This window comes from Lates calcarifer, linkage group LG20 (genome assembly GCF_001640805.2).
Source record: "Lates calcarifer isolate ASB-BC8 linkage group LG20, TLL_Latcal_v3, whole genome shotgun sequence".
NCBI classification, from domain to species: Eukaryota; Metazoa; Chordata; class Actinopteri; family Centropomidae; genus Lates; species Lates calcarifer.
The window spans coordinates 8,006,358-8,027,738 of NC_066852.1; the positions used below are offsets into that span (position 1 = coordinate 8,006,358).

A 21,381-nucleotide genomic window follows, 5' to 3' on the forward strand; every position below is an offset into this window, starting at 1 on the left:
TGCTGAGTGAATCTGAACAATGTTTGTTCTGATCCTGGCAGATGATCTTCCTCCTGGAGCTGTGCTCTTTGGACATCCCTCACAGTGTGTTGCTGAAGAGCTTCTCCTCTCTGGTCGAGCTACTCAAAAACCTGTCCAGTGACACTGGAGACATCTTTTCTAAGGTCAGTCCACTCTGACCATAGACCTTAATGCACCTGAATTTATACAGCCTCCCATCCCATTGTATGATTATGGGAATGGTGAAAGAGTAGACCAGTATTCAGGGCGTAATGGTTATGAAGTACAGCAACGTGGTAGAAGTACTCAGATACTTTACTCAAGTAAAAGTAGCAATATTGCAATAATGGCACTTCTTATTAATAATTATTAAGTACAATTAGGAAAATGTGCTTAAATGATCAAAAGTAAAAGAAACTGCCTCTGTGACTGTTATACAGTCTACTATTACTACTACTATTACTACTATATACTACTACTATTATTACTATTACTTATGCATTAATGTTTAAGTAGCTGTTTATTGTTGTTATTGGTAGAGGTTGAGCTAAATTGAAGAGTTCAGTATACTGTTGAGTTAACTATATTTCCATCATTCCATTTATGAACTTATCTTATGTTTTATATGTAAAATCTTTATCCACAAAGTAACCGCTAATTGGTAATTGGTAAACTGTTTCAGGTAAATATAGTGCAGTAAAAAGTACACTATTTCCCCCTGGAGTAGAAGGATAAATTAGCACAACATGGGTACACTCAAGTTAAGTTCAACAAATTTAAGTAAAGTAATGTAAGTAAATGTTCTTAATTGCTTTCTACCCCTGAGTTTAACAAACCTAATCTGGACATGTCACTGTTAGGTGGATCAGGAGAGCTGGCACCAGCCACAGCAGCCAGTCGTGCTGAGGACCTGGAACATGGAGTCCCCTCACAACTATGAGAATAGCCGCCATGAGACCAGCATCTTTGCCTGCCCTGGTGCTACATCCTTTGAGGTGGAGTTTGATGAACGCTGTGAGACAGAGAAGAGGTGACCTATGTCAAATTTCAAATTTTTTACTTAAATTTTTTTATTCCTAGTAAGGATTTTACTTACCCGTCCTCTATTCTCTTGACATTCATAGGTATGACTACCTAGAATTCACAGATTCTAGAGGTGGCAAGGTCCGCTATGATATGAAAGTTGGAACTGAGAAGTGGCCAAAGGTAGGATTTTGGAAACCACTGCATTGTCTCTGTATAAAACACTGTTGTTGCTTAATTCCTTTACACATGTCTGCTGTTTCTCATTGCTCCTTCAGAAAGTGACATTTGATGCTGGCCCTCAGCTCCAGTTCCTCTTCCACTCTGATAGCAGTAATAATGAGTGGGGTTACAAGTTCACTGTGACAGCCCTGGGTCTGCCAGACATCACCATTTCTTGGATGTCGGACTTGCAGCTGCTGGTGGCTCGCCTGATGGGTCGTCTTGCATCTAGGACTCTGGCATTGAAATCCCCTCATGGTAAAACTGTTTCCCACAACCTTCATCAAACAAAGCCTTCTGTGTGCAAAGTTTGGGAATAAATGCATTGGACCATAGTCAGAACTTTACTAATCTTGTTTATTTGGGGCTTATAGGAACAGAACTTGCAAAGTTAGGGAATTGTTAAACATATATGACATGAATTCATTTCAGACTGCTTCAGAATGATATTTTACTCAAGCATCTCTCAGGCCCTCAGTGACAGATTGTCACTCTGACATTTGTGGGTTGCTGTCTATTCCAGAGATACACACGGTAAAGGAGCTTCCAGCAGGGAAAATGTCCCATGTTCAATCTTCTCCTTTATGGAAACCCATCCTGCGACACGGGTTGTGTGAAACAAGGGAGACCAATCAGACTAAAACACCCACAGAACAGGTATGTTTAAGTCTGCTTACTCAAGTTCTGTAGAAGTAGGATTACACCATTGCAATGAGCTCATCTGATAAATATTGCTCCATTACCTTGTTGTTTTTCTGCGTGAACAGACAAATGCATGGTCTCTTGATGAGTTAATGAGCTTCCTGGAGGACTTTGCGCGTTGGAACCCCTCACAGGAACCAACAGACAGTAGAACAGAGCTGATGAGGAAACTCATGCAGTCCTGCAGAAGACAAACAATGAGGAATGAGATAGCCTCCGGGTCAAAGACAGACCAAGCCGTGAATGCCATTTGGGCAGCCATGGTGTACCACACACCAGCCTTCAATCATGCCCTGAAGACCTACGGTAATGCCTGGCTGTAATCTGTGGTCACAGAGCAAAAGCTGTTCTGTTTATTTCTTGTTGTTTGTTAACATGGTAATTCTGCATGGTTGATTAACTTGGTCAATTCAATTCACATTCTGTTTTGTCTTCATATGATTAGTTAATCAAGACTGCACGTCCTGTCTAAGTGAAGAGTTTGTGCAGGTGTATTCACTAGCAGACAGCATCAGAACGTGGATGGTGAGTGACAGGATTAATGTCTCTGTTGATTATCTACTTCTGAATTTCTGATTGTGTCACTGGACTTCTATGTTGATGATGTTTTTTCTCCCCATCAGCTTGAGATGAAGCAGAGATACCTAGTTGGCAAAATGAACGTTCCTGATGACAAAGAAGGGGTTCCTGATGAGGTTACCATGGAGACATTAGGTTAGGACTTCAGCAAATGTAAAGCTTTTCATTGACTGTGTTATCTCCTGAATATTATTTTTGCTTACTTGTGTCATCTTCTTTCCTTCTAGCTGATATGTGTATTGAGAAGAGTCTCCTGCTGTTCAGATTCGCCCCTTGTGGAGTAACATGTCAGGACAGTGACTCATTCAAAGCTGCAGAGGGTAGCAGCGCTCTACTCCTCCGCTCAAGTTCAATCTCAGAAGGGGACTTCCAGGCCAGCTCCTCTCTGGGACCTCAGCCTGCAGGGGCTGAGGAGGGCAGTGATGCTAGGGCAGGACAGAACAAGTCCCCTGGCGCTCAAGCCCCAAACTCATCTTCTGGGCACAGCAGACGAGGCCACAGAGGCTCCACAGAGAGCCTCTCATCCCAGCCAGGGGAGCCAGCCTCACCCTCTGCCTTCCCCCGTAAACCTCCATTCAGTCGGGCACGGCTACGCCTTCTGTCCTGTCGATCTATAGAAGAGCCCCGCTTGACCCCCTCTGTCAAGGATCGCTACCCGATACTCAAACACATCCTAAACTTCATAAAGGACCAGGCTCTGACAACAGCAAGGTTACTGACCGTCAGTCTTCTATTTTGCATTTATGTAATTTGTAACATGCAGGGTTAAGTAATCAGATTCTTCTTCCTGTAGTATTCTGCAGACCCTGTCCCTGAACAGAGCCCAGGCTCTGAGTGTGTGCAAGGTCCTGGAAATGGTTCAGCAGTGTTTACATTCCCTGGGAAAGCCACACCTCTTCCAAGCCCCCTGCATTCTCTTCTTACAGGAGCTGCTAACATGTCAGAAAGACTTCACTAGGTACACCTGTTGGAAAGCTTTTCAGTTTAAGTGAAACAACAGTCAGTTTTATGTGGTGTATGTTAATACTTTAGTCTAGTTTTATGAAATAACAGTATGGATTGGTTTCTGAGATGCTAAAAAGAGAGGAATCGATCATAGTTCTCCTAAAGTAGATTGCTCTGACCTCTGCTATACTGATGACAATGATGACATTTAAAGACACATGAATAACAAGTACATTTTGAGAGGGAAATAAATGTTGTGTAAAAAGTCTGCATGAAAAACATACAACTGTGTAATAGTAATTCACCCAAGATTTGCTTTCTCTTTGTCAGTTATTTCTCCCAGTTGTCAGACAGTGGGCAGAAGCTAGGGGAGGAGGTGAGGCGTTCCTACCATCACCTGGTGCTCATGCTGGTGGAAGCAGTACAAGGCTTCAGCAGCCTCAATGAGAAGTAAGCTCTTACTTTGCAACCAACCATGTGCACTGATAACTAGATTCACTGAAATTAAAAAAAACGATAGCAGCAGTGATGAGAGTAATTCCAAGTGTGCAGTGGTGTAACCAGACCCTCATCACTGTTCTCCAGAGCCCTGCTACCAGCCCTGTCATGTGTGCAGACCTGCTTGTTGCACCTTCTAGACATGAGCTGGGAGGTACATGACCTTCTTCTCTTCCTGAATATCAAGCTTCCTGACATCCTGCTCAGCATGTCTCAGGAAAACATCAGTGTTCATGACATTGCCATCAGGTAATATCAGACTCACCTCAGAATATAAGGCACCACACAGTGGAAATTAATTGCTTTTTCTATTGATAATATTGCAAAGTCTAGCTAAAGACAAGATGTTAAATAGTGTTCCAGCCAGTTAAATTGTGGAGATGGTTGATTCAGTCTGTGGTTTAAATTCATCTTCAGTCAATGGACAGAGGAAGATGAAATTGCTGACTACAAGAAGAACCAGGAGTGGATGGATGAGTGTATGGACGGGATGTTTGAGAAGTGGTATGACAAAATCGAGGAGGAGGACTCCATGGAGGACAGGAGAAAGGTACTGTACGTCTGTACTGTGCTGCTGTATGTCATAAGAGACATAGTGCAATGATTAGAAAACAAGGAAAATTGTCATTACTCGGAGCTGCCTGAGGAAACAGATGGCTCTCACTGTTAAACCTGACTGAATAGATAGATTCTGTAATTTTTTTTGCATACCCAATCCAAAATGCAAAAATACTGCTGACTTAAATGATGTTTGTGAATATATGGATGTTCAATAGGTTGTAGGTAAGTAAAAAAGTAGATGAAGAGGTTTTCTCAGCCTATGTTACAAAGTTTGATGATAATGTAACTGGTCCTGTCCACAGATGCACATGTTCATTGCACGCTATTGTGACCTGCTCAATGTTGTCATTTCCTGTGATGGCTGTGAACGGATGGCACCTTGGCACCGCTACCGATGTCTCCAGTGCATGGATATGGACCTCTGCAAGACCTGCTTCCTCAGTGAGCTCACACACTCTGCTACACTATTCATACAGTCACACAGGAGTATCTCTTAGCCCAGAGTTAAGGCAAATAGAATAATTGCACCATTCATAAGTTGGCTTCAACCAAACTTAACTGTAGGTGTGTGTTTCTAACTAGGTGGTGCCAAGCCTGAAGGCCACGAGGACGACCATGAGATGGTGAACATGGAATATGCCTGTGACCACTGCCAGGGGCTCATTGTAGGCAGCAGGATCAACTGCAACGTGTGCGAAGACTTTGACCTTTGCTTTGGTTGTTACAATGCCAAGAAGTATCCTGACAGGTGACACATTTAAACTTTAATGTTATTCTGTCAAAACACACTTTTTTTTCAGGGGTTTACCTGAGAGTTGTTAACTCAGTTATTTATTAATATTCCCATCTCTAGCCATCTGCCCACCCATCGGATCACAGTATACCCCATGGTGACCATACGAATCAGCGACCGTCACCGCTTGATCCAGCCCTACATCCACAATTACTCTTGGCTGCTGTTTGCTGCTTTGGCCCTGTACACATCAGAACTGAGCAGTGAGAAGCAGATGGAGGGAGAGATGTTGGACAGCGACACCTTGAACCGGGCTTCAGCCCTGCAGACATACTGCTCCCAACTCATCACCGATTGCTTGCTCAAGGGGCAGACTGGCAAAGGCAAGTCCAGACCAGAATGTTGTGTTTAACGGAATACTTCAGCTTGTTTTATTCGCTCTCTTGCCAAGAGTTAGATGAGAAGATACCACCCTCATGTGTCGACACAAAATATGACGCTAGACTGAGCAGACTGTCAGCTTAGCTTTCCATGAAGGCTATAAGCATGGGTGGACTGTTTCCTAGTTGGGAGCAGTGACCTCCGCTGGTCAGCTGGCAACCTTACAGCGACTAGACAAGAGTGGCATTGATCTTCTCATATAACTCAAGTATATTCCCCAAAATGTTGAACTATTCCTTTAGATAAAACACTGGCTTTCAGAGAGGATAAGGTGCTTCATTGTTAATCCATTTGTCACACTGTATCTCAGGTTCTTCAAATCTGTATTTTTTTTTCTGTTTATTAACCCTTCTTTATCATTCTCCGTGTAGGTCTACGTTCCTCAGCTTTGCTTGCTTTACTCTCCTCCAATGAATCGGCTTCTGATAGTGAGCTGTGTCCAGTCTCTCCAGAGTCCTCTCAGGAGCTCAGCACAGCCACTGACACCTCCTCTCTCCCTGGCAGCACTGCAGCAATCTGCTCTCCATCATCTCCCAGGGACAAGGTGAGGAACAGGAGACATGTTAGAAAATAATATGGAGACTGAATGATCTCTGTTTTGGGAGTGAATCATTACTGTAACAGGAAGTAGAACACACACACACAAGAAACAAATAGAGCAGCTGGGTTGAGTTCAGTGCAAGAGTATGTGTATGTAGGTGAATGTGGATCAGCAAGTCACAATATTAGATTCATACAAAAAACATTCACTCATTTTAGCTGATGTACAAAAATACTTTGTGATACATACATGTACTTGCAGGTGTATGCATTTAGGCACCTCTGGACAAAATACATACTTGTTTTTTGAAGTGAAAAGAAGCAAATGCAATCTCTGCAGCAAACATAAAAATGAGCCTTTTTCAAATGTTAATGCACTGTTTAATTAATGCTCTAAGAAATATAGTCCATCAGTGACTGTGGTGTGTACAAAATTTTGGGCACCCTACTAAGACAGTACCCTCCCTTTGGTAGATATCACAGCTTGCAAATGCTATTTGTAACCAGCTAAGACTCTTTCTATTCTTGATTTAGGAATTTTCAGTCACTCTTCCTACAGATCACCTCAAGTTCTGAGATATGTTTAGACTGTCTCGCACTCACGGCATGATTAAGAACTGCCCACTGATTTTTAGTCATGTTCAAGTCATGGGACTGTGAGGGTCCTTCCAATAGATTCAGCTTGTGTTTCTTGAAGTAGTTCATGATGGATCTTGAGATCTGCTCTGGATCGTTGTACTGTTGTGGAAGCCAGTCTCTGTTTAGTTTCAGTCTCTTGACTGCAGGACATTTGCATCCAGAATTTGCTGATATTAAGTGGAATCCATCTCTGCAATGTGCTTTGCATACTTCAGACACTCACTTTTTTGATTAGGTCGCAGGTAAGGTTTTCTTCTGATGAATCCTCCATGTAGACCCAGTTTGTGCATGAACACTGCACAGTGGAACAATGCACCACCACTCCTGTGTCAGCTTCCTGTAGCTTTATTGGAAAGTTTTTATAGTCTTCCAGATCATGTCTTGATTTCCACAGTTCCCCTTAACTGCTCTCTGTTGATCATATTTCAGACAGTGGAAATTTCAAATTGGAAGCACTTTGATATCTTTTTATAGCCTCCCCTGCTTTGTAGACATCAGCTTCATTTTCAGATCTTGAGTCAGCTGCTTAAAGGAGCCCATGGTAATTGAGTTTTACCACAAGGTTTGAGGAGACAAAGAATTGCTCAAGCTCTGGAAATGTCATCAGGTGACAATTCTTATTGAAATTTATAAGTCCTAATGAGTCAATTAAAGCCTAACAAGTTAATGAAGGTCACAGCATTTTACAAGTATAGGAATACCTAAACTTTTGTCACAATTACTGTTTAGTCTGTGTTTCTATTTCAGTTTTTGAGTCCATGAAAACAGTAACACCATACTAACATTTGAAGAAAGGCTTGTTTTTAAGCTTCTGAAGTCTATAATGCAAAACAGTATATAGTATCTTAGCAGTTGAAGAACTACTGTTGGACTGTCATTTTCCTGAATTGTTGTTATCTGTTCACCACCAGAGTAAACCATCAGGTAAGGAGAAAAAGGTTAAGGGAGGTGGGCTCTCCTCCCCCTGCTCCCCCAGAGATGTTGTCCCCCCCAAGCACCGGAGAGGGAGAGAAAAAGAAGCTGGTTACTCAAGACACCCTTGATTCCCCAAGTCTCAGCCAGACACCATCTGTGTCCAGTGAGGACCCCCTCTCTCCCATTGTCCGGCGTAAGTACTAAGATTACCTCTATCAATCTGATTACAGGAGTGGTTTTGTCCTTTACTGGTTGTCACTATCCCTTAGCTGACTGAATCAACCTTGTGTGTGTGTGTGTGTGTTTTTTTTATCACGCTCAGCTTCAGAATCTGTGCCAGGGACAGTCAGCTCCCCAGCATCGGACGTTGTCAAGGAGACAGATGAGAGGCTGCCCCAGGTTCCCCTACAGGAGCATGTGTTTTCAGAGTGCTCCAGAGAGAGGATCTTGGGACTACTAGCAGCCATGCTGCCACCAGCCAAACCAGTATGTCAAACTAAAGATCAGTTTTTAGAGTTGAGATTCTGAGTGAAGTGAGACTCTAAAGAAATGGTTTGACATTTTAGAAAATATGCTTATTTGCTTTTAGGCTGAGAGTTAGATGAGAGGATAAATACTGCTATGAAGCCAGCAGCCAGTTAGCTTAGCTTAGCATAAAAACTGGAAATGAGGGAAAACAACTAGCCAGGCTCTGTTTACAGGTAGCAAAATCTGCCTACCAGTACCTCTAAAGCGCTCTAATTAACATGCCTTATCTCATTTGTTTAATCTGTACAAAAACCACAGTGTTAAAACAATTACTTCTGGTTTTACAGGAGGTCATGTGCCATTTTATTTGTTGGCTGGACACACAGACTTTCCTAGAGTTTAAACTTCACCTCTGGGTCACTTAGGGTCAACCAAACAGAGACTCCAGGAGGTCGCTGCTCCTGTCTAAGAAATACAGTCCTGTATTTACTCACTTGTTTTGAAACAAGTGAGATATAACAAGTTGATTAGTGAGCTTTAGAGGTACTAGTAGGTGCATTTTGTCATTTTTGGCTTTTGTGCTCAACTAAACTGTCTGGCTGCTCACTGTAGCTTCATATTTAATGGACAAATATGAGAGTGGCATTGATCTTCTACTATAACTTTCAGCAACAAATCATACTTCTAGCTAACAAGAATTTGTAAAGTTAAAACACTAAATTATTATGGACCTAATATACACTGTTCCTGAATGTATAATATACCAATATTGACTTTTTAAAAATGTATCTACAAATAACATTTACACTGTCTTTCTTGTATCTGAAGGGCAGCACCCTGTCTCTGCCCAGTCTGAGCTCCATCCTGCCCCAGCTTTTCAGAGCGGTCATTTCCAATGCTGGCTCTCTCAATGAGACATACCACCTCACCCTGGGACTACTGGGTCAGCTGCTGCTCCGAATCCCTCCAATCGAGGCCGATGCTGCTGTTACAGAGGCCCTTGCTGACAAATATGAGTTGCTCACACAAGGAGACGCAGCCACTTCAGACACGGAGGGTTGGAGGACCACTCAGCTGCTTTTCAGCCTAGGAGCTGTCTGTTTAGACAGGTAAAACAAAGAAAATCTGATTATCAGATTTTTTTTCATTGGTTAGATTCATTTCCTTGATGACACAGCTGCAGATATTGATACTGCAAGGCCAAGTCTGCACTTGTTAGCACCTACATGGATTTTAGCCAATCCAGAACAGCTATGTGAGATATTTTCCTACCTTAAGTAAAAACAAATGAAAGTAATATTACTTACATGTTTATACTTGTTTTTATTTTACAAGGTGGGTCCAGATAGTTTTATCATTATCAACATTGTTGAAAAACTATGCGTTTTTTATCGTAAGGCGCATGTGTTCCATCTTTAATAATGTGTATTATATTTATATAATACACATTTATATAATATAATACTAAAATGTTATACAAATGGGCCCTTTTTTCAAATTATTCCTGTGTGAATTGAAGACATGCTTTCCTTTGTTGAGCCAGTGTTTGTTTCATTTACACATTACATATTAACGCCATTAACATCATTATGTGTTAAATAATGTATTAACAGATGGCACCAATCACTCTTCATCATATAGCTTAGCTCTTATTTGTCATTTATACAAAGTATTTCCTCTTCCTTTCTTGTGCAGTCGTATCGGTCTGGATTGGGCGTGCACAGTAGCCGATATTTTACACAGTCTGAATGCTTGTCCTGAGTGGAGCACAGTGATTGCCGCCTTCACTGATCACTGTATACAGCAGCTGCCACAAACCCTCAAACGCACCAACCTCTTCACCCTGCTGGTGCTGGTGGGCTTCCCTGAGGTAAGTAGAATACATACTGACACACAGGGTTGTACACTGCTTTTCTAACCCTCGTAAACCAACTGCGACTCCTGTGTGTGTCTGTCAGGTGCTGTGCGTGGGCACCCAGACGGTGTTTATTGACAACGCCAATGAACAGCACAACATGATCTTGCTCAAGCACTTCACAGAAAAGAACCATGCTGCGGTGGTGGACGTTAAGACACGCAAGAGGAAAACAGGTTGGTGCAGTAGTAGCGCTACTAACACCACTAGTGTTCAGAAATAAACATGGAATTAACACTGTGTGCTTTCCCTTCTTTCATAGTGAGGGACTACCAACTCATCCAGTCTCAGGATTCCACTACAGCCAGCCTTCCAGGGCAGGCAGAGGGCCAGGGATCCCCAAAGACACTGCTCAGCCGCTACCTGAGCAACTTTACCTCTATCATCAGCCACCTGCTGCAGACCAGCCAGGACAATGGCTCCCCTGATGCTGTGGAGGCTTCCTGGGTCCTGTCCTTGGCCCTTAAAGGCCTCTACAACACACTCAAGGTACCTGCCTCAACCTAGGGATATCAATATCTGGAACTGGCATAGGAACAATGTGCATAGGTGATATAAAATGATTGAAGAGGTAGTTTTCTCAAAACATGTTGTTCTCTTGTGTAGAAGCATGGAGTGGAGCAAGCTCAGGAGGCCATCCAGCAGTCAGGACTGACTCAGCTGCTGGTGAGGAAGTGCAGCAAGGGAACAGGCTTCAGCAAACTGTGGCTGCTGCGAGATCTAGAGATTCTCTCCATCATGCTCTACTCCTCTAAGAGGGAGATCCACTCCATGGCTCAGGATCCTGAGCGAGACCAAAGAGAACAGGACAAGGAGCACGACTCAGACCACTCCAGTTGCTGCGCTGACGAGACTGACATCAACAGGCCCGACCCCTTAGAGGGTCTTGATGAGGAGACAAAGATTTGCTTCCAGGTGATGAGGGATGCTACTCATAATACATGATACAGCTAAATGTAATATGATCGTCTAATAATTTAAAGTCCCTTTTTTTTTTTCAATGCAGATCACCCACGATGCCTTAAACGCCCCTCTGCCCATCCTGCGGGCCATGTATGAACTGCAGATGAAGAGAACTGACTCTTTTTTCCTGGAGGTGCAGAAGAGGTCAGCATTAACTTCCATATAGAGAATTTCTTTTTAATGTACTCTATTTTCTTTGTGTGAGCCACCATGGTAAAAGTCATATTTTCCAATCAAAACCTACCTCCATTTTATGCGTTCTGCCTTTGTGTTATTTTCAGATTTGATGGAGAAGAGATAAAAACAGATGAGACAATCCGCACACTGGCTCAGAAGTGGCAGCCAACCAGGCGGCCTCGCTCTGAGGAGAGGAACACCAAGGCAGTGGACACTGATATGATTGTGGTGTCCTGTGTGGTGAGCTTTTTAAGACTGCTTTTAAATAGCATACATTATGAATAGCTAAGTACATTAGGCTAAGGTTTTCAGTCGTATACTACTAGAACTTTACAAATATTTACATTACTAACTGTGACAAGAGGAGATAAGATAAATGGGAGAAAGTTTGGAGGTGATGTCTTTCATATCTCATTTTTCTTATATATCCCCATCATTGCCCTCCTCCCACAGTCTAAACCCAGTCACTGTGAAAAAGCCACAGAGGAGCTCAACGTAGTGGCCCAGAAGCTCATCACCAATTCAGAGAGTGACTTACAACTCAGCTACGCCAAACAGAGACGGACCAAAAGCTCAGCTCTTTTACACAAGGAACTGGATGTGCGCAGCAATCGGGCAGTTCGTCAGTATCTAGTGAAGGTCAATCAGGCCATTGCAACACTGTATGCCCGCCATGTGCTGGCCTCACTGCTGGCTGACTGGCCTGCAGAGGCCGCATTAAGCGAGGAGGCCCTGGAACTGAGTGGTGCCTCACACATGGCTTACATCCTGGACATGCTAATGCAGCTGGAGGAGAGGCCGCTCTGGGAGAAGGTAGGCAAAAGAGAGGAGCATGTGGAGTTTGTGTTGCGTATGCAAAGTCTACAAAATGTGATTGGCACATGTGATACATTAGAGGTTTTGGTTGATTAATGTGACTGACATATTCTGTTGATGATCAGATTCTCCAGAGGGTGCTGAAGGGTTGCAGCCAGAGTATGCTGTGCAGTCTGTCCCTCACTGCATGCCAGTTCATGGAGGAGCCAGGTATGGCCGTGCAGGTCAGAGAGTCCAAACACCCATATGACAACAACACCAACTTTGAGGTGGGTAAATTGCATTTTTTATCATTAGCAGCCATAACTGAAGTTTTTCTGAATTTCAGTGTCCTGTGTAGTGTAACTACAGTTGGCTATTAGTTCAGATTAAAATGTATTAAAATTAAGCTTAGTGTCACATTGACTGTTATGTTTTTGTATTCTGAAGTCCTATATCCTTTTTTCAATCAATTTGAAGATTTTGTTGAATCCGCCTTTTCTCTTTGCAGGACAAAGTTCACATCCCAGGGGCCATCTACCTTTCAGTAAAATTTGACTCCCGCTGCTACACAGAGGAAGGCTGTGATGAGCTCATCATGTCGAGCAGCAGTGACTTCCTCCAGGATGTCCACAATTTCAGTGGATCTCCTCAGAAATGGTCTGATTTTGAAATCCCTGGTGAGGAAAAAGTCAATTTTTTTTCTGTTCTAAACATATGTGCCTGTGTGTGTGCATTTCAGATGGTTTAATTGTAATGTCTAAATCATGTCTGTGTGGGTCTCTCTCAGGTGATACCCTGTACTACAGATTTATGTCAGACATGAGCAACACAGAGTGGGGCTACAAGTTCACTGTAACAGGAGGCCACAGAGGACGATTCCAGACAGGTACTTAACATTACAACAGATAGTCACTTTTACATTTGTGCAAAGCTGCTTCAGTAACTCTGCAAACTGCTAGTAAAATGCAGATTAAGCTCTAAATGAATCCTCAGGTGGGTCAGGTTTTAATCCTCTCTGCACTTTTGCTTGTCTTTAATCAGGGTTTGAGATACTGAAGCAGATGTTAGCTGATGACCAAGTGCTCAGCCACCTGCCGCTGGCTGACATATGGGAGTGGCAGGTGGGTGTGGCCTGTCGCCAGACTGGGAACCAGCGACTCAAAGCCATTCACTTGTTGCTCCGCCTCCTGCAGTGTCAATCCCAGACGTAAGCTCAGCCTTACTTATACATCTCTATCTTTCCTTTTAACTCTTTCCCATTATTCTCATACTTTTTCTGTCATCAGTGAGATTCTTTTGAAATTGTAGGGTTACGTTGTCATGAATAGACTTCCAAAGTAAAACATTTATTTGGGCATCAGGCCTATCCACATTGACCTAAGTAATGATAAGTTGGCTAAGAGGTCCCAGTATACATTTTTAACTCAGCAGTGTGTTTTCCCTAGAGGTGCAGGATTACACCTCTACACAGGGTTTGCATAAAAGCCTTTGTAAATCCCTCATGTAGTTCCGTGGCAGTGGTAGTGGTAGTCACCACGGAAATGAGGTAAAGGATGTGTTTAGGAATTTGTATATGTGCAGAATGACTCAGCAGCTGTCTGTTCACAGTGACAACATCACACCATTTATGAGAAGTTAGTGCTCACACAGACAGCAAACACATCGTTAAACTTTTAAGTTTTGTGTTTTGCTCTGGTTACTTCACTTGGTTTGAACTGTGCAAAATGATGTTTGTTAGTTAAACACATGCTGTTACGTACTGTTTTCACATTCATCTGTTGACCTTTTTCTGAGCTCAGCTTATATTTTAGTTTGAGATGTGAACATACAAGCAGGATTTTTTGAGATCACAGTGGTTTTGAAGCCATTCATGCAGCTTACACAGGTGTGATATGGAAATTTAACACCTCCAGTGCACATGCTGAGAATAGACTATACAGTGACACATAATTCCAGTAGTTAAACTTTTGAAACAGTATTATGGTATTTTATAAGTGTTACAACATGTCTAGATGGGATCTTTAATCGCCATTGTCCACCAGGACACATTACTCAAAAGCATCTCAGACTGCTGTAAATATGTGTTCATCATACTTCACCATACAGATAGATAGCATAGTGATTTATGAATTAAAAACATTACCATTCATCCTTTAGTCATTTCATGACTGATGGATGTTACAAGATTTATCACTAGGAATGAATAATAAACGAATTAAGTTTCATTTTCAGCCACAGCTTTGCTTTTCTCCCTGTTCTCCCTGTTCTGCCTGTGTACATGTGTTTGTCTGTCTAACTGTTGATTTGTTTGCGCTCTAGAGCCTGTGAGCTGACGCTGCTGCGACCTCTGTGGCAACTCTTTATGTCTATGGAAAACAGCCTGAGCCAGGATCCCACCGGTATTACTGTGCTGCTGCCTCTTCACAGAGCCCTCACTGAACTCTTCTTCATCGCAGAAGCCCGTGCCATTGTGAGTGATGCACACACACACACACACACACACACACATACACATATACACATACATGCAGGCCAGGTTAAAAAACAGGCTGTTAAAGCTGGAGGTGTGGCTAAGTGACATTTTACATATTTGTTTAGTTGTGTTGATTGTTTCCATTGTGATGACAGGTATTATTGACTTTGTAGGTGATATAGATAATATGTAGAGACTATTTTAGTGTGCTCTCCTTTAAGACAGCCTGTCCTTGTTCTTCTTTATTCTTTGGTTTGATAATATATTCAGTATGAGGTAATTTTAATGAAATGATGAGAGTAAAAATTACTCAACATTTTATTCTTTACCTCTATCTTCCCCTCCCTCTCTGTCAATATCTGACTCTCTGTGAGATGAGCATGTTTTTCTTCAACCCACCTGTTCTGTGCTGGGCTCAAGGCCAAAGCCCAGCCCTGCCATCTGCCAGACAGCGCAGTGCCACACTGGCTCCCTGCTGGACTGCTTGGAAGAGGAAGAGATGCTATCCATTTTGTGATGTGTATGGGCTCTCTCTCCATCTTCCTCACTCCCTCTCTCTCTCTCTCTCTCTCTCTCTCTCTCAATTGTCTTGAATTATTAATTAAGAGAAGTCTCAAGGAATATGAGCATGCCATCAGCCAGGAGTTTCCCATCTGTAGATGCAATTGGATAGGACAGATCCAGAAAAGCATTATCTTTCCTGTTCTCTTCAGGTGTGGTTGGCAAGGCCTGAAGCTGCTGATCTGACCATAAAATTATATCAGCTGACTTGTCATTTATGTTGGATTCTGTGCTCCCATCTGTACCCACTGAATGTTGTTGCATGTGAGGGAGAATCAGATGCTCAGGTGGAGCAGCACATGTCAACAAACACCAGGGGGCAGTAGGAGTACTCAGCAGTGTGTGCTGCAGTGGTTAGTAGCCTCTAGCTCCACATCCACAATTTGAAATAGTCTGAGATGAAGGCATTAGTAGAAAAGAGAAGAGAGATACATGGATGAAAATCTTTATAGTGTTTGCACAAGGGCACACACAGCAGCTGCTTCATAAAATACAAGGCAACTCTTTCACTTCTTCCATCCATTGCCAGCATTTTTACAGGAAAAAAGTTAAATGCAGTGACGTTGTTGGCTTGAAAAAAAACACACACCTGCTACCTCTTGTGGCAGCGGTCACAATAAGTGGTGGCTGGATGTTGCCCTTGGTTCAGGATGTGGTTTAAAGTATTGCAAGAAATAAAGTGTCTGTCAGCTGAACCTGAGTAAAACCAGTGAATGTAATTCTAAAGTTACACAAGCGGCAGGCAAGTCATGTCATCACGGATCCTTCTGTGGTTGTATTCAGTCTGAGCCTAGAACCATCTTATTTTAAAGATTAAGTGCAGTTCACATACAGCGTCAGTTCTTGTTCTCAGTAATCACATGGAGAGCATGGGCCACATCCACTGAGATTCAGTGAACTCTCTAATCCAGGAAAGGAAAGTTATATTTAGATATCAAAATGGTATGTCACACACCACTGACTGTACAAATCGTCCTAGGATGTTCCCCAGCATAAACATTCGGGGTGCTACGAGATGGATGGAGGACCCGGAGCTCTGGACTGTGTCTCCAGCTCTGTAAAAGCTCCATTTGGCTGGTCTCAGTCCATTTAGCCTCTATGTAGTCTTATCTGTGTTCCCCAACTCCTTGTGCTTATGTAACTCAAAGTGCATTTCTCCCATAGGGCTTTAGTGGAAGCATTTCTTCAATTTGTTTATAATTTTGAATTACTTTTCCAGCATTCCGCAGTTCAATTTGATGCTGAGATGGAGATGAAGAGTGGTGAGGGAACCAGGCCTCATTTATAACTGAATTCATCCCTTATGTAACCTCTTAGGGGTCTAGGAAGTTGCTTCTATTCATGACAGTTATCTGGCCTGTGAGGTTATCTGTGTTTCTTTACAAGCTGCATTTGAGAATGTTGCTGGAGAGGCATTTATTACCAACCTTTGATGTATTTCCCAGGCACAGGGCATCCTCCAGGAGTACTTATTAGCCATGACCACTGACGAGCAGCTCCTCAATCACACTGCAATGGTAAGACTTTTACTCCTTTCTTGTCTTCATGTACAGTAATAATCATTGGTGCCTTTTTAAATTCAAAGTCCTCCCTCCAGCCATATTCTCTCAGGTCATCTTTGATGTTTTCAGTTGTGAATTGCTGCCTGACACATATGATAGCTCAAAGAAGTTGTCCTGAAGTGCTATGATATTATGCAACTTTCTTTCTTAACCACGCAGTCCCGTTGATTGAATGGTCTTCAGTGGCTGTGAGTCAGCTCGCGGCTGGAGTCTCTTTTGCTAGTGAATCACCAAGCTGTTGACACCCAGCAGATCCCTCAGCACCCCCCTCCCCTTGTTTTGAATGTGTGTGGGCCACACTCAGGACTAATGTATTTGGTAATTACAGTCCATTAGCATTTGTGGCAGTGCGAGCCACAGCTCTGTACTGTGGACCCCGGAATACAGCAGAGGAGCCTGAAGGCAGCTAAGAGGAGCAGAGGATGTGGGGTGGTGGAGAGAAAAAAAAACATTGTGGGTGGTTCTGTTGAGCAGTTACCTAATACCTGTCAGGTTGAAAACAAAACCATAGGTGACTTGGCAGTAGTCATAACTATTATGATAACAATGATGCACAGTCCAAGAGTAAATTTACTGAGGTTCAAAAGACTAGAAGTAAATGGTGGAAAGCTGTCCAAAACAAAGCAGTTTGCCACACTAGAGACTAAATTTTCATCATGTTGTTGTGAAGGCGTTACCTCCTCTAGTCTGTTATTTTTTTGATGAGTTTATTATACCACAACACAAGTTGTGTTGAGTGTTGAGGGGATCGTGTTCACTCCACTGCTCCCTGGCTTATATTTTTCCTGTTGTTCACTCAATTAAACATGGATAACAGTGTAAGGTACCCGCGTTTTGGTATGACATTTGTGCTGCCTACTAAACCATCTGAGCCAGTTAACAGCTGAATCAGCGAGTACTGCTGTGTGTCAGGGCATTACGTGGAGCTCTATCTGAGCTCTTAGTGCCAAGGAAATCACAGGGCGAGGTGTAGTTTTCGCGGGGTTTAGTCTTTTTATGGAGATAAAGTGTTTAGAAATACATTTTTATATTGACAGTGGATCAAATGACTATGTTATGTGAAAGGGGACACTCATGGTAACAAACCCACAGAAAATAATCACTCTGTAATTAGCCTCATTGAGCTCATTGTTTTTGTTTGATGGCCTGCAATGCCACTGTTTTGATTGACTCTCATGGCTCTCATCAGCCTCGTTTCTAGCCACAGCAAGCAGCAAATTCTCATTAACCCACTGTACATAATAACAGTAATGACAAAGTTTTCTGCAAATTATGGAAGTTTGAAAAGCCCAAATTAAGCGACATGTTATATCGCTATAGCAACAGTATTTAATTAATTAAATAAGGAGTTAAATACGTTATATAATGAAGTAAATCATTCCGTTTCATGTCATGTAAAATATTGATATTTGTTGTGTACATGCAGTAGTTTTGGTCTGATGATGATGTTAATGGAAAGGTCAGAGAACCAACAAAGTGAGGGTTCATTCTCTGGGGACTCCACAGTAAAAAGGAAATGTGGTTATTTGTCTTGATCAAAGGGGGATGTTGACCTGGTAATGGCACTGGTCAAACATCTCAAAGTAGGAGACACCAAAACCATAAAAAATTCTCCTCTGGAAATACCATTCTGTTCTGTTCTATTCTGTAATAAACTACTGGAGAAACAACGACCAAGTGACTGATATCACCATCCTACAGCTGGGCAGTGTGGTCTGTTCAGCACTTGGTTATTGAATTAGGTGAAGTAAACCACACAGAAGACCTTGTACAGTTTAGTCACCCTCAATGTTCTTCTTTATCATCACTCAACATGCAGAGCAAAGCACAGATGAAAAACTATTTGTGTATTGAATTCACAGACTGATACACTTTTTTTGTTATTATTATGTAGGCCCTGAAGAACATCGCTGCCATCAGCCTGGCTATCAATTACCCCAATAAATCTACCAAGCTTCTCAATGTGTCCCCTTGAGAGATCTACAGAGTGAGAGAGAAAGGAGAAGGAGAGCAACCTGAAGAGGACACGTCCTGACTCAGCTAGTTCACTTTGAACAAGGAGCAGAGAGGTGAGGGAGAAAAACCTCTCCGACCACCCAGTGCTTACCTTCTCACAGGACCCCCCCCCCTCCCTCCACATGGGTAACTCTCTGCAGTACTGTGGACATCATCTGTGGAGGGACGGGGTCAGGGGGGGGCCTCAAAGAGCACTTTCCACACTTATTCAGAATCCTTTTTGCCTTAGGTGAATCCAGTATATCAGCATGTGCATTCACTGGAACAGGAACAATTGTGGGGTCTGTTTTTTGTTTGTTTTTTTAAAGTTTTTACTTGAAGATGCCGTGCTAAAGGACATGAAGTGTGCCAAATACGCGACCTTCAAGGGGGAAGCATATTCCTTTTTTTCCTTGCCTTTTTGTCCCTGTCCTAAACAGCAGCCACTCTGGGTTACATAGTTGATCATGGTGAAAACAGGTCACCTTGGCGACTTGCATGTCTCAGTGGACATGTAGAGCATCCTAAAAATACTGTCCAGGACAGTGGAGTCTCATTAGTCACCACAGGGAGAAAGTACTGACCTACTAGCTCATTCCACTCCTTCCTTCCCTCCTTTCCTTTTCTTTTCCTATCTATATTTCCTTTTGTCCTTCTCCCATTCCTCCTTTCCTTTTCAGACAACAGAAGTAGATGATGGTATTTTAGTTGAAAAGTAGGATCAGTACATCATCATAGATATCCTAAACATATATCCGATCTGCAACTTTCTGCCAGTGTAACATGCACTAAGTCCCACTTCCAAACTGATGACAGTTTGATCGGGCTGAACGGGATGAAGGTGATACTCACATAGCCATAGTCTTTGCATAGGATGAAAACTAACATTACAACTGAGGGAAAACTGTGATAATGTACTATTGCAATGCATTCCTCCATATTCTTCTATCAATATGTTGAAGTATTTTCCCTCCATTACTAAGTAAGTGAATGAAAGACCATTATGATGTCAAATGATGTTCATGGAAAATAATAATAACAGCAAAAAAGTCATGGGGAAATCCTGAATCTCTTAAAAGCCTATAGTTTTATCCACATATTTATTTATTTACTGTTATTATTTTGTCTAATGTATAATTCAGTTTCAGCAGTTTGAGAGTTGACTTTTTCACAGCAGTGAAATCGAATCTGAATCATATAGTAAATCATAGTCTGTCACACTATGATGTTCCCTTACCTTGTGTATTCTAATGAATGCAAGAATAACACAAATTCCCACAACAGAGCAAACACTGCTGATTCCCCCTGATACACAGATACACAGTCACATCACTTATTGACTGTCATCATTTAAGAATTGAAGCTGATACACTGATAAACGTAAAGGTGACTGTAAAATAGACACTTACTCCCACTTATTCACGAGTAACACATCAAATATTGGGTAAGCTGGGAAGGTTGGATTCTTAAATAATGAATTACCTCATCTTTTATAATTACACAGATCATTGGTATGATGCTTCCTTAGATGTTAACTCCACATTTTATAAAATTGAAATCCACCTGTAGCTACATCCACATCAGTCACATGTACTTTCATGTTAAAGCAAGCATCAAGGTTTTGTATGTTGGTAAATCTAAACATCAGAGAGTTAGTAGATGAGGGTTTTGTTTTCCAATCGTTATTGTACTCATTGATGAAGAGATTCTTTTAGCTGTAGGAGATCATGGTGGTTTTATACCAAAGAAACCAATCATTGTGAGCCATGAAACATCTCTGAAAGAGTTCCTTTTCTGTTGATCACATATCAGATAGCCACCCTGTTAGAAGCTGGAGCAGAGGAAACCTTTAGACGATGTTCTTTTTTTTTTTTTTTAATTTATTTAATTTTTTTACTGTTATTTTTGAAATGGTCCCTACAAGGGACCTTAGGATAGCTCGGTGGTTTTGTTTACACAAACATCAGCTGCAGTGAGGAGAGAGGAAGAGATACATGGCCTCCATTTGGCTTCTACGACGCCTCGCCTATCTACGATGTGCCTATGGTTAAAAAAATGAAGCAATCATAATTTAACTCATGTTAGTGGAATACTTAATTATATTTTAAAAGAGAAATATATTGTTTAATTTGAAGTTTTTTGTAACTTTTTACTTTTAATGTTGGTTTTCTTTTTGCGAGGATGCTTGATATTTGAGGTTGACTAATTTGAATGTACATATCTGTGAATAGTAATTGCACAAGAGAAAGACTTTGATATCTACCCCTTACAAATATAAACTTTATTGGGCACTAACAGATGGACACTTTGATTCTGATTTTGTATGCATGGCACATTGAAGGTAAAAAAAAAAGGAGTGCTGCTTGGGTTGAAATGTGATTCATTTCTAATAAAAATAGAAATTACTTATACCCCTGCTGTCATTTTTTATGTGTAGGCTTCAACAGAGAATTTCTGTGCAACAACAAATAATGTATTGATCACTCAGTCTGCATTGACTAGAGCCCACACACTCGCTTCCAGCAGATACTGTACCCAGTGATCCAATAGCATCAATAGTTCTATTTCATGCTGCTTCTAGCCTTTGTACCTCTAAGAAACCAAGTACATCTCTTGCACTTAGTTACAGACATCCCCACATATTCAGCCAAATCGCTCCCCACTGCAATCC

General features: G+C 41.9%; 1 protein-coding gene across 1 annotated transcript in view; it reads left to right on the forward strand.

Moving 5' to 3' along the window:
• The window catches only part of zzef1 (zinc finger, ZZ-type with EF hand domain 1), a 29,437-nt gene extending 8,316 nt beyond the window's left edge, over positions 1-21,121 (forward strand). The window contains 35 exon segments of the mRNA XM_018691402.2: positions 42-164; positions 861-1,030; positions 1,125-1,206; positions 1,302-1,503; positions 1,769-1,902; positions 2,013-2,253; positions 2,393-2,472; positions 2,571-2,661; positions 2,754-3,237; positions 3,320-3,484; positions 3,802-3,921; positions 4,057-4,218; positions 4,387-4,519; positions 4,833-4,971; positions 5,113-5,278; positions 5,384-5,646; positions 6,076-6,248; positions 7,795-7,827; positions 7,829-7,991; positions 8,121-8,284; positions 9,095-9,375; positions 9,962-10,136; positions 10,225-10,357; positions 10,444-10,670; positions 10,788-11,096; positions 11,188-11,288; positions 11,426-11,561; positions 11,775-12,134; positions 12,263-12,406; positions 12,628-12,796; positions 12,907-13,005; positions 13,161-13,326; positions 14,439-14,589; positions 16,599-16,670; positions 18,610-21,121. Coding sequence (XP_018546918.1) covers positions 42-164; positions 861-1,030; positions 1,125-1,206; positions 1,302-1,503; positions 1,769-1,902; positions 2,013-2,253; positions 2,393-2,472; positions 2,571-2,661; positions 2,754-3,237; positions 3,320-3,484; positions 3,802-3,921; positions 4,057-4,218; positions 4,387-4,519; positions 4,833-4,971; positions 5,113-5,278; positions 5,384-5,646; positions 6,076-6,248; positions 7,795-7,827; positions 7,829-7,991; positions 8,121-8,284; positions 9,095-9,375; positions 9,962-10,136; positions 10,225-10,357; positions 10,444-10,670; positions 10,788-11,096; positions 11,188-11,288; positions 11,426-11,561; positions 11,775-12,134; positions 12,263-12,406; positions 12,628-12,796; positions 12,907-13,005; positions 13,161-13,326; positions 14,439-14,589; positions 16,599-16,670; positions 18,610-18,690 — 5,892 coding nt within the window. The 3' untranslated portion in view covers positions 18,691-21,121.
• Positions 21,122-21,381: the final 260 nt, after the last annotated feature.